The sequence below is a fragment of the Oryctolagus cuniculus genome, chromosome 1 (genome assembly GCF_964237555.1).
Source record: "Oryctolagus cuniculus chromosome 1, mOryCun1.1, whole genome shotgun sequence".
NCBI lineage: Eukaryota > Metazoa > Chordata > Mammalia > Lagomorpha > Leporidae > Oryctolagus > Oryctolagus cuniculus.
Genome location: NC_091432.1, coordinates 164,243,706 through 164,260,039, shown reverse-complemented (window position 1 = coordinate 164,260,039; position 16,334 = coordinate 164,243,706). Strand labels below are relative to the sequence as shown.

General features: G+C 47.1%; 1 protein-coding gene across 10 annotated transcripts in view; it reads right to left on the bottom strand.

The window, feature by feature from the left end:
- SMARCA2 (SWI/SNF related BAF chromatin remodeling complex subunit ATPase 2) overlaps positions 1-16,334 on the bottom strand; it is a 201,828-nt gene that overhangs the window by 103,105 nt on the left and 82,389 nt on the right. For all 10 annotated transcript variants that reach the window (XM_070051411.1, XM_070051401.1, XM_070051420.1 and 7 more), the window contains 5 exons: positions 10,997-11,104; positions 10,288-10,374; positions 6,694-6,740; positions 5,631-5,797; positions 902-1,065 (listed from right to left, as the gene is read on the bottom strand). In XM_070051411.1, the coding sequence (XP_069907512.1) occupies positions 902-1,065; positions 5,631-5,797; positions 6,694-6,740; positions 10,288-10,374; positions 10,997-11,104 (573 nt within the window). The remainder of the gene's footprint in view (positions 1-901; positions 1,066-5,630; positions 5,798-6,693; positions 6,741-10,287; positions 10,375-10,996; positions 11,105-16,334) is intronic.

The window sequence follows — 16,334 nt, the reverse complement described above, 5'->3', positions numbered from 1 at the left end:
GTCTCAAAGAACTCACAGTAAAACATGCTTGACAGACTATGCTTTGATGATGATTTTAAATGGAACACACAAAAGGCGACCTATCATACATGGACTGCATGCTTTGAGAAGTCACTAAACTTCCTAGGACCTGGTTTCCTCGACTGTCAAGAGGCAAAGAGTAATAGGAACTATCTCTCAGGGTTGTTGTAAAAACTGAACAAAGAAGGGATGATACTGTGGCACAGCAGGTTAGACCGCGGCCTGCAACGCTGGCATCTCATATTAGAGTGCTGGTTGCAGTCCTGGCTGCTCTGCTTCTGACCCAGCTCCCTACTAGTGCATCTGGGAAGGTAGCCGAAGATGGTGCAAGTGCCTGGACCCCTTCCATCCATGTGGAAGACCTGGATGAAACTTTGGGCTACTGGCTTAGGCCTGGACCAGTGCCAGCCATTGCAGCCATTTGAGGGGTGAATCCAGAGATGGAAGATCTCTTTCTCTGTATCTCTTCCTCTCACTCTGTCATTCTGCCTTTCAAATAAATAAAAAAAAAAAAAAAAAAAAAACAAAAAAAAAAAACGGACCACCGTGTATGTGGTGGCTGGTGCAGCATGAAGGATTCCATAATGTTGGTTGGTTGCTGCTGCTGTTATTACTTTGAAACATTTTTCATTTATCCTTCACCAAACGTATTTTGCTCAAAGACATTCCCCATACATAGGCTTGAAAACTGAGCAGAAACTGAGTTTTTTGGTCCCCTAGACTGGAGTGCTTCAGAGGTGTGTCTGGGACACTGCAACACCTGTGCTCAGAGGGAAGCCAAGACCACACCCATCCCGATTGGCAGGACGCCTTCCGCCTGGGAAAGGGCCACCCCGGCCACCCGGCCTGAACGTGCCAGTGACCACGCGCTCATGCAGACCTGGTGTGGGTTCCAGTCGCTGTCGAAAATGACCACCGTGTCGGCCGCCTGCAGATTTAAGCCCAGGCCTCCTGCTCGTGTGCTCAGCAAGAAGATGAAATACTGGGACCCAGGCTCGTTGAATTTCTTCAGCAAAGCAGCACGATCTTCAGACTTGGTGGTGCCTGAGGGGATCGGAAAAATAAATCTCCCCATTAACTTCTGTCTGAGAACGGCCCGAAACCAGAGGAAAAGGCTGTCTTCCTGGAGAAATACACCGGACCCTCCTCAACAAAGGCGAGCACGGGCGAGGCAGACCCCAGGGCTCTGCTACCCTTTGGAAGGAACTTTTGAATATTTTGCAATTAAAAAAAAAAAAGCGAGCAAGAGCGAGTGAGTGAGGGTTTAACTGTTTCTGACTGGGCTCCTTTGCGACTACAACATTCTCTCTCTAAATGCAGACTTAATGAAAGCATTTCCTGAACTTACTTCTGAGCTTGGAAACACCAAATAATTTCTAAAGCCCACCCACATGCATACACACGTGCCTAAAACAATTATTATAATGGCTTAAAGCAACCTTGCCAACAGGCATTAAAGTGATGCTTATTTATGCCAAGAGAGTGGGAAGGAAAGGACAGTTGATTGCTCTGCCTTTTCCGGATATCTCTGGCTGGTAAAGACACAAAATGCGAGGGGAACATCTTGATCCTTGCTAGCGAGACCTAGAGCCACAATAAGCCCACAGAGGGACTCCCTTAGTCCGCTTCTCATGCTGGCATTCTGTAAGTTCAGAGGATGCCCAACCAAAACCAAACACGGCAGTGCCTTACACACCTGGGGTTATCCCACGGAGCCGGGGAAGGCTCCAGCTCAGCGCAAGCGCACAGCGTGCCAAACCCCCAAGTGCAGGGCTCACTTGTGGGGTGCCTCTGCACTCCAGCTGAGCCGTTCAATCACAGGCTCTCCGACTGCAGTGCATTTCCCTGGCCGCGTCATGAAGTGCACTGAGGAAGGGGGAAGAAATGCCCACCAGAACCCCATCTGAACCCACTTTATGAGAAAAGTACAGATGCAGAGTTCAGAAAGAGGGCTTTAGGCTGTTGGGAAATACATACACGTGTTACACGATACTCCCTGATTGGCTGCTATGCAAATATTATTTCTTCATGTTGTTCTTTTTTTTTTTTTAACGTTGGAAATAGACCAGCAATTTCTTTCACAGGATTAAAACAGTTAAGTGACTCCAGCTAATGGGATCAAGTTACTACGGGGGTCAAGTTCCCAAACATGAGCGTCTGTTTTCCACATTTAGTAAAAATAACAAGTACTCTCCTGAGCAGGGGGAAGAAAATCAATTCCCTGCGTGGAGATTAGGAGTGACGGGCTCTGGGGCCCTCCTTCGTTGAAGCCATGTTCTTTAGATTGTTTACTTTCTACATGAAATTTCAAACTTAGCCAACTGGTCAACTCCTGCCACAGTGACTGTGGGAAGCAATGCTACGTGTGCTTTGTTCGATGAGCTTTCAAAATGCAGAACTCTTGTTTCTCTCATTTTCAGAATGGCCCGAGATTATGGTGAACCATCTGCTGATGGTGCTAACAGGAGATGCATTCTGTTTCGCTGTGAAACCTTCTCTCCAGATTTTCTTTCCAGTTAAAATTATTTTTTCAAGAATAACTCACACACCCTAATGGTTCTCCTGTTTATCCCTGGCCTTAAGCTGGAAAAAAAAAAAAAAAAAAAAAAAAAAAAACTAAAAATGGAGAGAAAAGGCACTCCAAAAGATGACGACATACGATGCACTGTGCATCTGTGTACTCTGAATGTAGAAGTTCTGCAGTTTTGATCAACAGGAAAAAAAAATCAGCTAATGATCACATAATTAAGACTTAGGAAATATGGCTCCTTGGAATGAAATAGCAGTGAAAAACAAAAGGAATATCCAACTTACTAGGTCAGACAAGGTTTCAGGCCTTGTACAGATAAGCACAGAATGCCGCCACATAGTTGCGTATTTACACTGTGTAAGTAGCTGTGAACTTGACAAATTATAAAGACAAACCAAAAAAGAATCAAAATCACCTTTCATGCAACCCTATGGCATTTCTTATTATGTGGATCAACATGCTCCACAGTATCGCTCTCTTTAGTCAGAACTTCCCAAACAAAGCCCCTCGCCCATCAGCAGCCACCTTTCTGTCTCTGCTCAGGGAGATTCCAAGGGCCCTGGGAGAGTTCACCCCCAGGCAAAGGCTCCCCACAGCTGGCACCAGATTTAACGTGCTGAGTGCTCACATCAGTTTCATGGTCTTTGAGACTTTGATGTGGAACATAATCAACTATAAGAACACAATTAATAGCAAGGGCAATTGTGTTGAAAATTACAGAAACTGCCAGAAGGAACACACTGCCAGACTTCCATGCTTAGTAATTTTAGCTTGCTTTTAGCTGCTTCTGGAAAATTTTGTTTTCTAGGATCAAACTTCACCAGTCACTGTCACTCAAGAATAATTCCCAGAAAAAATGAAAACTCCAGCTGAATAGTAGCTAAATGTCTTCATGTGACCATAGGAAAAACATGCTTAGCTCTCAATCAAGTGATTAAAAAAAAAGTCAAAATCTGAGACATCAAATACAGCAATGAAAATCTGCAGTCATTTTACCAGCAGGGTCATGGGGTTTGGGGGTGCAGCTGTAAATATGTATGATAACTTATCCCTGTGTATACTGAAGGACTGGGCACAGAAGCCCCCCCCCCCCAAAAAAAAAAAAAAAACAGCTGCTGCTGCTTGTGGGAAGGAGCCTGTGTGCCCTTCTCAGTTCCATCTCTAACACTACGGCACCTGCTGCTGGCCCATCTCCTACAACCTAACTCTAACAGCTCTGCCAGGCAGCTCTTCCATCAGCTATCTTCTAGGGCCTGGTCTTTTCCAATTGGGTAACTTAAAAGTTTTAAATATGTTTAAAATCATTCTTAAAGTGCTATCATTGCAGAAACAACTTCTACTTTTAGAAATGGGGTATATTTTGCTGTGCCTACTAAAATGAGCTCATTGGCAACCAGCGAGCTCTAAGTGAGAAGCTGGTTTCTCCAGTAACTTCCGTTGTCTCGTGCATTTAGCGGGGATGGTATGAAGCACCCTGGTCAACAGCACTTTATTTGTTGAGAAAAGTAAATTAACACTGCACACAAAGTTGTTTGCCTAATATCCCACACGTGGTAAGTGCTCCATCAAACGTTGGCTGGGATGGCCATTACTGCTATGATCAATAACAATAAGCACAGCAACCATCAGACTACTCAAGACAATCTCTCAGGTCGGCAAAAAACACTCGAGCAATTTGTTTCAAGGAAACCTCTCCTTACTGGTTTTACAGATCCAAATACTCCAAGGCCGCAGTCCTCGGAAAGCTAGAGAGCTCAGGTTCAATGTGAAGCGCCACCAAGTAACAAACAAGGCTCAGCCGAGCCACCTGGGGGAGGGGGGTTGTACCGGCAAGGGTGAGGAGGTAGCCAATGAAACCTGGCTGCCTCTCACCAGAGCAGAGGTAAAGGCCAGGCCGGCAGAGGAGCAGAGAACTGTCCCTACAGGGAGGGAAGGCTGCGAACAAAGGAGAAGCAGCTACAGGAGACTTGCCAAAGAACAGACTGTCACTATACCTGATTGTCTGTGAATTCCAAATTACCACTGGCTTACCCACTGATCCGTTTTCAGTGACAGGGTGGAGAGGCAGCACAGGGCGTTAAATAACCAAGTCCACTCAATAGTGTAATTAATTTAGAGTTTACTCTTGGCTAAGAGGTACCCCACAAAGAGAATTCACATAAAAACTCAAGTACGAAAATGTCTGGCAAATTTGAGTTTGGCATAAAACCAATTATATTTTGATTAATGGCAAAAGAAGGACCAAGTGATGGACTGAAAATAAAACAAAGCCTTTTAATGGAACATAAACCTTACGTCTCCCCCATTTAGCAATAATATTCACACTGTATTGGACGAAATCTATTAGCAAGACTGTCCTCTTTTACACCACGGATTAAATCCATCCTGCTTATAAATGAGCTCCCATTCCTACTCACCACACTTTGAAAGTATTAGCCCCTGCTACAGGATAAGAACACTGGTATCTTTCATCTTTAAAACATGATGCCAGTCTCTAAATCATAAAGAAATGAAGGCGACATTCCTAAACCCCTATTTTCTTCCCTTCCTACATGATGACTAATTTTTAGGACAGAATATTTAAATTTCACTCTTAAAATCAGGCAAATAGTTCACACAGCTTGCAGACTCCAGGAAATAATAGAGCCACATTTTTTAGCAATGTAACATGTGGCTATGTTCTATTTAGAAAGAGAAGCTTTAAAGGTAATTAAATATAGTCTGAAATGAACAATTACACTACTCCTGAAGAAAGGCGGGCTGACCTTTATCCCCTTAAGACACAATAAGCCATCGGCTCGTCAACAGCTTCTATATGGTGAGCAGGCGACTCGGTATTCGTGACAGTACATGCATATGCGTCGGTTTGCACGCAGGAGGAACAGCTGTGCGAATGCGGTCAGGTTATTTAAAGCCTCGGGATGTAAAACCTGCTGTCTAGGAAAACTGCAGCCCATCCTGCAGTTCGATCCTTCTCCACTTTCACGCCTCCTTTTTGTACAGAGATGGAATCTAAGCACTAATCTCTCCCGTCGTTTTTGGGAGCATGGATTCGGAGCGCGATACCTGCCTCACTCACCGTCAAGGCGCAGATAAAGGAAGTTGCGAAAAGCAAAATAATCCTCCATGATGGTCATGAGGGAGGTCATCTGGCAGAAGAGCAGCACACGGTGATTGGTCGCTCTCAGCTTGGGCAGAATACGATCAAGGAGCTCGAACTTTCCCGAGGCCCGGTACAGCTCAGCCCTGAACCCAAACACACAGAATACAGAGACAGTGTGACTGCTGTCTTCTCCAAGGGTACGGTAGGGCTTTCTATTGCTGCAAGGCATGGTTTTCTTCACCGTCCCTTGCTGATGGCGCATTTCCTATACAGACCAAATTCTTACCAAATGACCAAAATCATACACAATTATCTCAGACGAGACATTTACTTCCTGTCATGCACATTAATGTTAAATATAAACACGAAACATAAAATAAATTCTATTCAAGCCCAAGCTACACTTCTGGTTACAAGTAAGAAACCTGCAGGAGGCCAGGGTTGTGGTCCTGCCTAAAACACTGGCATCCCATATTAGAGCACCAGTTCAAGTTCAGGCTGCCCTGCTTCTGATGCAGCTTCCTGCTAAGGTGCTTGGGAAAGCAGAAGACAGCCCAAGTACTTGGGTCCCTGCCACGCACAGGGGAGACATGGATGCTGTTAGCTTTGTTCTGGCCTAGCCCTGGCTCCTGTGGCCATTTGGGGAGTTAACCAGTGGATGGAAGACATCTCGCTCCCGGTCTCTGCCCTCTGTCACTTTCCCTTTCAAAATAAGACAAATCGTTTAAAACAAACAGAAAACCCAAATGCTTTGAGGTTTCAGCAACATTTTTAGAACACTGGGATCCTGTCAACTGTCCTAAATGAGATCTCTGTCCTTGAGTAGACTCATGTTCAAGGCAAACAGTGACTTATGCTGGTAAGGCAAAAGCAGTCGCTGACCTCACTCTGGTAACCACCTGGTGCCCCTCACTGGGGAGTAAGGAGGGTGAGGAAGCAGGTAACCCGCAGGTGCAGCACAGGAAACACTGCGGACAGCAGGCTTTTAGGCAGGGCCCACAGCTCTATGTTTTGGAAGAAAAAGATGCTCAAGATTTACCCATTGATGACTCCATTTGAGTAGCCCAGGTGTTCAGCAAAGGATTCCTGCAAGAGAGGGAGAAAAGAGTGATGTACAACACTGCTATTATTAACTGAGCGCTGACTTGCTCAGCGAGGCCATCCTGTCTATTTCTAGAGGAAAGTTCAACAAAATAATAAATGAATGGGCAAATACTTTGGGGTAGCAGGAAGCAGAACATCAAGGCCTGTGTGTTCAGACTTCTGCTCCCCCCAGGAGTGTGCCCTGTGAGTTGCTTCCCATTTAGATCAGGCAGTCAGTTCACCTGCCAATGACCAAGCACCTATTGGGCCGTTCACAAGCTGCTTCAGGGAAGCCCCCTAGAGGAGCTCGGAGTCTGGGGTAGGAAGAGCTCCATTCAAGCAGATCGGGGTTGAAACGTCAACACAGGTACCGCAGAAATATTTAGCAATCAAAACAGCAGCGATTAGGTATAACATACGCAGGCGCTTTAAAAAGTTCACGGCAAACGCAAGGTCAGTTTGTTCTGGTGCCTCAAATTCCCAAATCCGTGTGTGCGTGTTTTACAGCTGTTAGTTTAGTTTACTGAAATCCTCAGGTCTCTTCCCTGCTGTGCCTCCCCCCATTACAAACAAGGTCCCCGCAGGGGTCTGGCTGCCACTTTCAGAACACACAACCTAATTCTCCTTACTGAGATACACAGGGAACAGATGACCCTTCTCCACGGGGTGCCTGTGCTCTGACCCCACTGAAACAGAGCTCTTAAGGGGACCAGATCTCTCCCTCCGGGCTCTACTCTCAAACACAGGCATCACGTCTGGGCAGCTTGGGCCCCTCACAGCGCTGCCCTGCAGCAAACCTAACACGGATGGACAGCGACTGAGAACCCACTCCAACTCCCAGAACCACACCTGCACTCGCCTTGCTAGATTTTCTTTTTTTATTTATTTGACAGGTAGAGTTATAGACAGTGAGAGTGAGAGAGAGTGAGAGAGAGAGAGAGAGAGAAAGGTCTTCCTTCCGTTGGTTCACTCCCCAAGTGGCTGCAACAGCCAATCCGAAGCCAGGAGCCAGGTGCTTCCTCCTGGGCTCCCATGGGGTGCAGGGCCCAAGCACTTGGGCCATCCTCCACTGCCCTCCTGGGCCACAGCAGAGAGCTGGACTGGAAAAGGAGCAACAGGGACTAGAACCGACACCCATATGGGATGCCGGTGCCACAGGCGGACGATTAACCAAGTGAATCATGGTGCCGGCCCCCACCTTGCTAGATTTTCAGGGCCATCCCTGTCTCCAAGAAGGGCTGCGAAGACCAAAGCAACGGGATGTGTCCACAGACTGTACTAGCATTCATCATCAGCATCAGCATTGTAAAGACCCCGTTTCCATTTCTCCAGTTTGAAGGCCCCACAGCGAGGTGGGGAGAGCCGCTCTGAGACTGGGCTGTTGACATGCCCAAGTGGGAACAAAGGCTGGTGTGTGGCAAACACAGCCGAACAAGGGCCAATGCACACACCACCTCTGAACCTCAGCTCAGCCTGGCCACCAACTGTAGGCCTCTTGTTTCTGGGACCAGGCAGCCAAAAGTTCTGGCTATAGCAGCATTTGCCGTAGTGACTAGAACACGGCTTCAGACACCCACATCCCATATCCGAGTGCCTGGGTTTGAATCCTGGCCCCACTCCCGATTCCGACTTCCTGCTGACATGAACCCTGGGGGGCAGCAGGTGATGCCCAAGTACTTGGGTTCCTGCCACCCGCATGCGAGACCTACACTGTTGTCTAGGCTCCAGGCTTTGGCTTGGCCCAGCTGTTCAGAACATTCGGAGAGTGAAGCAGCAGGTGGGACATCTGTCTGTCCACCTATCTCCTTTGCCTTTCAAATAATAAATAAAAGTTCAGAAGACTGCAAATCAAAACCTCTCTACAGCCTGCCAGTGAAAAGGAGAATCTGCAGGCCTTAGCAGGCATGCTCCTCAAACATTGCTTCCTGCATGACCCCCTCAGCCCTTCCTGGTACTCCAGCCAGAAGCCTAGGGGTGAAAGGCACTGTGCACTTCCCTGCCAATACGCCCACGATGTCGCAAAGGCCAGCTTCTTTGTGACGACCCAAATGCAGTCAGAATGACGCTCCACTTTCAGCGAGTGTTCAGAGCCCTCAGTAGCTCAGAGGAAACATCCTAAAACCGTTTCCAAGAAAAATGGGGTGGTGGGTACCAGGTCAACCTCACCGACCCCCATCTTCTCATCACGAGCTCCCTCCGCCCTGCTCCCTTCCCGCCACCCTGCTGGCTCATGGCTCCCTCATCTGCAGCGCGCATGATCAGGGCACCAGATGCTGCACATGTTGCTGTGCAAGAGCTGCCTCTCTGGCCAGCCCTATAGTCTATTCTTAGCCTCTGGTTACAAACCAGGCGCACTCTGGCTTGGGGGTTCTGGGCGACTGACCCCGGGTCACGTGACAAAGCAGGCAGGGATGTGACAGCATGATTGCCCAGCAGACTCTCCCTTGACTCTATCCCTAGAGAGCCGTGGCTTGTGGGAGGCGTGCTTCTGGAAAAGTGTTGTTGCTGTTACCGTTTCACTTAGCCCCCCACAGGTGGCCCCTGCTGCATTCCCCACCGACATCCACCGACGCTCCTTCCTATGACCCAGGACTCTCCCTGAGCAGCCAGAAGCCAAGAGCAGCATCTGGAGTCTCTCATTCCCGAGCACAACTGGGTGAGGGCTCGCTGGAGGGGGAGAGGGTGTGCGGACAACACTCTGACCTAACGAGCGTGATTACCACAGAGCAGGGGGCCGAGAGGAATATCTGAGCTCAGGCTATTTCAACTGCCATTCTTACACTGCGATTAGTTTTCCAGAAGTTTCTTTTTGTTTGGGTTTTAATTCATCGCGCAGACACTGGAGCCCGGCAGTGGTTTCTGCATGTCTGCTGCTCACTCTGCAGTGGGAAGGAGGCGTCGCCCTGGCACAGCCCCGCCACCAGCACCAGGAGCCCCTGCAGCCGCACGCAGAGGTGCCGACAGTCATGGCGGCTCTGGTTTCTGCTCAGCAGTGGAGGGAACCACGGTCAGTACAGGGCACTCATTCACAGGAGGTGAGCAGGGCAGGGAACGGCCCTCCCCCAACGACAGCTTTCTGGGAAGCAGGCACCCTGTCACAGGCATGGATTTACACCACCGTGATAGAAACAAGTTGGGGGGAGGGGAGAGGAATAGAAATCTAAAGTACCAGACTCCAAAGAGAGTAATTTGAAGAGCATCTTCCTCTCCAATAGTTACAAACACATGATTTTAATATTTTTTCCCAGTATTCATCTGAGGAGGCTGCCTGCGTGCGTCATTATCTTCAATTTCAGAGCTTCTACCACCACAAGGTAATTCGCAGTACTTACCCAAGCCCACATAAGCAGCCATCTCTTACAATATTTTCTCACTGCTTTCAATGCTTGGCTATAAAATCCCAGATGCTCAGAGGCTTGGGACCCACGGGAATCCAGAACCAGAGACTCCTGTCTGTTCACTGTGCCTTAGAGCTAGTGGGTCGTGCCCTGGCAACTTCTACGCAGGCGTTATTTGTTTGGTCAGGCAGCATCTGGAGGACCGGGCTCACCTCTATGTGCTGGAACATGTACGGGTGATTGCAGATCTTCCTCAGCTGCATGATAGTGTTCATAAGCGTCTTCGCCCCGCCTTTCCCCTAAGAACAGGGCGAAGGGGAACAAGAGAACACATTACGAATGAATCAAGTATTTCCAATTTTTAAAGTATGGCGCACGGCTTTTCACAGAAATGATGTAGGGCCATAGGTCTGGGTAACCCACACACCGAGTGGCCCAAAGCTCCTGACATTATGTATCAGTTTCTGTGTTAGATCCAATTCTCTTGCTCGTAAGCAAGCCATTCCACAGGAACGGTGACCCTTAAGGAATGGTGTCAAGTTGATGGCTTTGGGGCCTGGCTGTCTATTCTCTAGGATTCTGGATGACAGAAGCACAGAACAGACGCTCAGAAAGTGAGACCGGATTTGCCAACCTGGAGAGCCAGCCCACTCGGAGACACAATGCACTTCCTGTGGAATGAACAAGGGCAGCCCTAAGTCTTTGGCTAACAGGAACACACTCCTTCTTTCCCTGTGGCCCAAGGCAGTTAGGAGGTTTCCTAGGACAGCTACAACAGCTACTAAAAAATAAAAAATAAAAAAGTTCGGTGATTTAAGTCAACCCATTAAGACTGGTGAGGATGCTTCCTGGGAATCATCAACGTCACAGCCGGGGGAAGACCTCACGGCACGTTGAGCTGCGCCGTCCTCACCCACGTACCTTCTTGTCTTTCTCAGAGCCGTCTGTGAGGAGGATGCCCTTGGCTTGCATGTGACGATACAGAATCTTCTGCAGAGCCGACATGTCACACTTGATCACATACTCTACCTGGGGGAGAGAGAGCAGGGCAAGTGAGAGCAGGTGGGCAGTGCGTCTGTAACAGGAACACTGCAGACTTGTGGGTGCTGGGTGGGTCCTGGAAGCATGATGCTGTCCCTGGTTCCCCTTCTAGAACTCATGGACAGGTGGCGGGATGCTGTGTTGCAGACCGCAGTTATCACTGTTAGAGCTATGCTCAAAAGGTTACATGTCACTGAGGCCAGGGCCATGTTTCCCGACATTTCTTGACTCAATTCCGTATTGGAGAAAGTGGCTTGCAAAATGTTTGGCATTGGGAGATTTTTAGTATTTTCTCTGCTTCCCAAATACATCACCTTTCATATGAACAGAACAAGTTCAGGAAAAACAGTGACTGGCTAATACCCTACCATTTTTTTTTCCTTTTGTAAACCATTTTTTAAACGGACACATGTGGCTAACCACCCTCAGTACTGTAAGACTGGTAATAGCTGTAGGTTGAATGTCATTAACTCTGCACTTCAGAAATGATAAGATGCGACCTAGTGAAGGCAACAGGTGGAGGAGAGGAGTTGATCCATAGCACGACACAACTTTATGGCCATCCAAAGGAGGACAAGGCCTCCTGTGCTTGCATCAAAAAAGCACAAAAATCGCACTGACAAAGCGAATTCACATGCCCATGGTTTATCACAGACCTGCAGTGGGTTATTATACTCCAAATGCATAAAATCTGCTGTGATTACTCCTATGATTGTTCTTCTTTATTTAAAAAAAATCCCAAGAATATAAATGTGCAATTTTCATAACAGATATCAGATGACTGTCTAGAAACCTGCAGAATGTGATCCAAAATCAATCAGCAAGCTGCCTAATGTTTAATAAACTGATTAATGTGACTGGATTATTCGAGCTCTGAGGGCTGGAGAGAGGAGGTCACAGATGAGGAGGGAAGTTGAATATTCATTCAATTGTTGCTCCAGAAGTAAGCTGTTGGGTCAGAGGGAGCCACAGTTAATAGTCATCTGCCACCTGTTGGGATGTATCAAGTAACATTAGAGAAAGGCCTGCCTCTCAGCAGATTAAAATTAAAAAAAAAAAAAAAAAAAGGAACACCCCAACAACATGCTTTAGTTTTCATGACCTTCTTGGCTAAGGAACAACAACAACAAAAAATCATCAAGTTTAACAAGCAAGTATGCGCTTTATAATTACACTTTGTGTTTAGAGCCCTCATCATGCTATTATGTTTAATGTACTTCTTTTTGTTTTGTAAAAAGTTTTCATTTACCTTTCCATTTATTGAAAAAAAAATCACATCTATTTAAGGAGCTCAATGGGATGTTTTTGATATAGAAATGCACCAGGAAATGATTACCACTATCCTACTTTTTCAAGAACTGTCAACTCATAATGAAATCTGATCACTGTGAAGAAAAATGTTAAACGACTTCATACTGTAACAAGCATGTTGATAAAAATGACACTGAGGGCTAACACGACTGAGCTCTCCCTGGGTGCCAGGCTCTGTACACAATACTTCACGTCCTTCTCTCATTAAACCCCCATGAGGCCGAGAGGACACAGTCACACCTGCTCTCCTCATTTAACAGAGGAGGAATCGGTCATCAGGGAGGCCAAGGGATTGGCCCAAAGTGATCCATCTAGGCAAGGTGCACTGGGATTCACAAGTACACTCTCAAACTCCACGCTGAGGATGGCCAAGGAGACTTTCAGTTCTGCCTGACACCCACCTTCACCTGGGCGGCCCCCCCACCCCCGCCGGCATCCTCACACCTTCCTCATCGTGGAAGGGATGGCCAATGGTTGTTCTATGTGCATCAAGGGATGGCAGTCACAGAATCAGCGACCCCACTTCTCGTCCACCAGCTCCGGCTGGGGACAAAGGAGTCGGGGAGGCAGAGGAAGGCAAGATGATGCCATGGAGACAGGACAGTGAAGCCAGGTCTTTGCAGAGTAGAGACGTTAGAGAGAGCGCTCCTGGGGGCTGACCACCACTGCTGGAAGGGGAAATACCTGGGGACTGCCCCCTTCCAGGATCAGGGGCAGAAGAAGCCGACTTGAGAGTCACCATCATTGCCAGCAGCTTCTCAAGTTTATTTTGCATTTGTTCCTGGAGGCGTTCCAAACAACTCCAAGTTCTTCTGTCTGTTTTGGGGCTTTTCCCCCGGGTCCAGGATGCCCCAGGTCTTAAGGTCTCCTTTCTGAGGCCCAGTGCACATTGAGGACTCTTGGCTACATTTTTCCCCAACCACCTAGCAGCCAACACCAAATCTCCACTTGGGTTTCCCTTTAAGCAACTGGTCACGAAGCTCGTTCCATGGCATTCCCCGATTAGAGGGACAGGCTAAGCACCCACCTTCCCATCAGATGTCTCTGTATTTATGACTGATGTACACATACTCACACACAAGTACTTCAGAGAGTTAAAAGATAAATTAATTTTGGTGCAAAAAATTTTTTTGAAGTTTTTTTCACAATATATGTTTTCTATGGACTTCTCAAAGTGCTATGGTATTAATGTCTCAAGAAACAGCTTACTGCTAGGGGAAAGAACAGTGCTCTAGAAAGTTAATTCCTATCAGGTGTCAGTTTGACGGTTATCTTATACTTTGAGTCACCTGCAACCTGATCACCCAGATGGGGCAGATGCAAACCCACACAGCAAACGCAGGGCAGCCTTCTCTCCATTGTCCACCTATGCTTCTGCTACTTGTCTTCTTTTCCATCTGCACTCCTTTGCAGAAACTTTTTAAGCCTTTCTGGGGACCAGGGGTGTTAGTGCAGTTAAAAATCAGATCATATGAAATCCCCGTACCCGGCGCAAGGAAACTCGCAAAGCCCCACACTGGGCAAGAAGTGAATGAGCCCAACATGGAAGGTCAGTGGATGGTCAGATGCTCCTGGTGCTGGAGATCCCTGCTCAGACCACCCTGGGAGAACCTACACAGCCTGCCTCCTGCAGAGGATTGACATCCTGACATACACACGTGCACACGAGGACCAACGCCACACTGTATATGAAGTATCAACAAAGCTTATTTTTCAAAGAGAAAAATGCATACATATGGTTGCTGTGACATGTTTCTGTACCCCAGCTGGTTACCAGTAAGCACCCACACACACATACCCATAGATACTGGAGTCCCCTGCCCTAAAACACTTGATGGCCAGGGTCATTCATTCTGTGGGTTCAGATGCCAGAACCTCATTGCCATGCCAGTATTCAGAATGAGTAGACGGCACCTCCACAGCTAGTCAGCTGGCCTGTCACACCAATACCGCCTGCTTTGGGGTAACTCCTGCACCTGCCACCCAGTCTCAGTACAGGACAATGCACACAGCAGGCAAATGGTAGCTACGAATTGAGATAAGAGGCAGAATGAACTCTTCTAAGAGAGACATGCAGACTAACAGCAAGAAGGTGAGATTATTTGCTACAATAGTAGAGACAGAGGGCTGGCACTGTGGCATAGCGGGTAAAGCCGCTGCCTGCAAATCTGGTATCCCATATGGACACCGGTTCAAGTCCCGGCTGCTCTACTTCAAATCCAGCTCCCTGCTAATGGCCTGGGATACAAATGCTTAGGCTCCTGTCAGCTACCTGAGAGACCTGGAGGAAGCTCTTGGCTTTGGTCTGGGCCAGTCCTGGCTGCTGCTGCTATTGGGGGAGTGAACCGAGTGAACCAGAAGATGGAAGATGTCTCTCCCTGTCTCTAACTCTGCCTTTCAAATAAATAAAAATAATTATTTAAAAAAAAAAAACAGTGGGGACAACTTCAACTCTATTGGGTTGGAGTTTACCTCCAAAAAAATATGATGGCGCCCAACTGCAGCATGAATGTGAAAGTTTCTGTAGTTGGCAGAGCTAATCAATCTTTGACATCTTCACAGGAAGTCCCTCAATGACAGGCTTGTGAGGGCCACTGGAGCTATTTTTGTTTAAATTATTTGTAAAACTGAGGGGCCAACCCCTGAACATAACTATCTTCTAAGGATTCTTACATTTGTAAATGAACAAAATGGTCCCCTACAAGTAGGCAAACTGGGTGATAACACTGGCCCACGGTCTCTTACCACATAACCCTGTACAAGTGTTTGACTGGCTTTCACAATTTCTGCCCTGATTTCTGTGTTATTGAAACAATGCACCTAGACTTAGTGTGATATATTGTACTTTTTGAACTGAGATTTTATTGATTTTAAATTTTTATTATTTATTTGAAAAGTAGAGGGACACAGAGAAGACAGAGAATAGAGAGAGAAATGTACAAACACACACACACACACACACACACAGAGCGAGAGAGTGCAAGTGAGAGAGTGTGAGAGCGAATGCACATACATGCTCCCAAAGTTTTACTTTCAAAATTCCCACAATAGTTAAGACATGATCAGGCCAAAGCTCAGAGCCAGGAACCCAATCCAGGTCTCCCACATGGGTGGCAGGGACCCAATTACTTAAGCCATAATCTACAGCTGCCCAGGGTCTACAACAGCAGGAAGCTCCAGTCAGGAGCCAGAGATGGGACTCAAACCCAGGCACTCTAACAGTGGATGCAAGCATCCCACAGAATCTTTACCTGCTACACCACTCAACCCTGAAATGAAACATGATTCAATTTACAAAGTCTCAGGTTCTGGAGTTCATGGCATGAGAGGGAAACAAAGTAGTAATTAAACACTCTAAACATTTACATAATGAATATAGAACTTACCCATCTTGGGGCTGGCACTGTGGTCTAGTGGGTAAAGCTGCCACCTGCAGTGCTGGCATCTCATATGGGCACTGGTTCAAGCCCTGGCTGTTCCACTTCTCATCAAGCTCCCTACTACTGTACCTGAGAAAGCAGCAGCGGATGGCCCAAGTCCTCGGACCCCTGCACCCACGTGGGAGACCTGGAAGAAGCTCTAGGCTCCCAGGTTCAGATCCAGCCATTTTGGCTATCCAGGGAGTGAACCAGTGAACGAAAATTCTTTCTCTTCCCTTCTCTCTGTAACTCTTCCTTTCCACTAAATAAATCTTAGGGAAAAAAAAGTTACCCATCTTAACTAAGCTTTTTAAATGATTTATACAAATTATACCAAAACTGGGACTGATTTTAGGTAGGTCACCCTTTAGTTAACCTCACACAATGGACATGTACTTTAACACATTTAGGCATCAATACATAGAACTGTACAGATAACTGGCTGTTGAAGATAGCAAATAATAAAGGAGACAATTGGTGGGGATAAC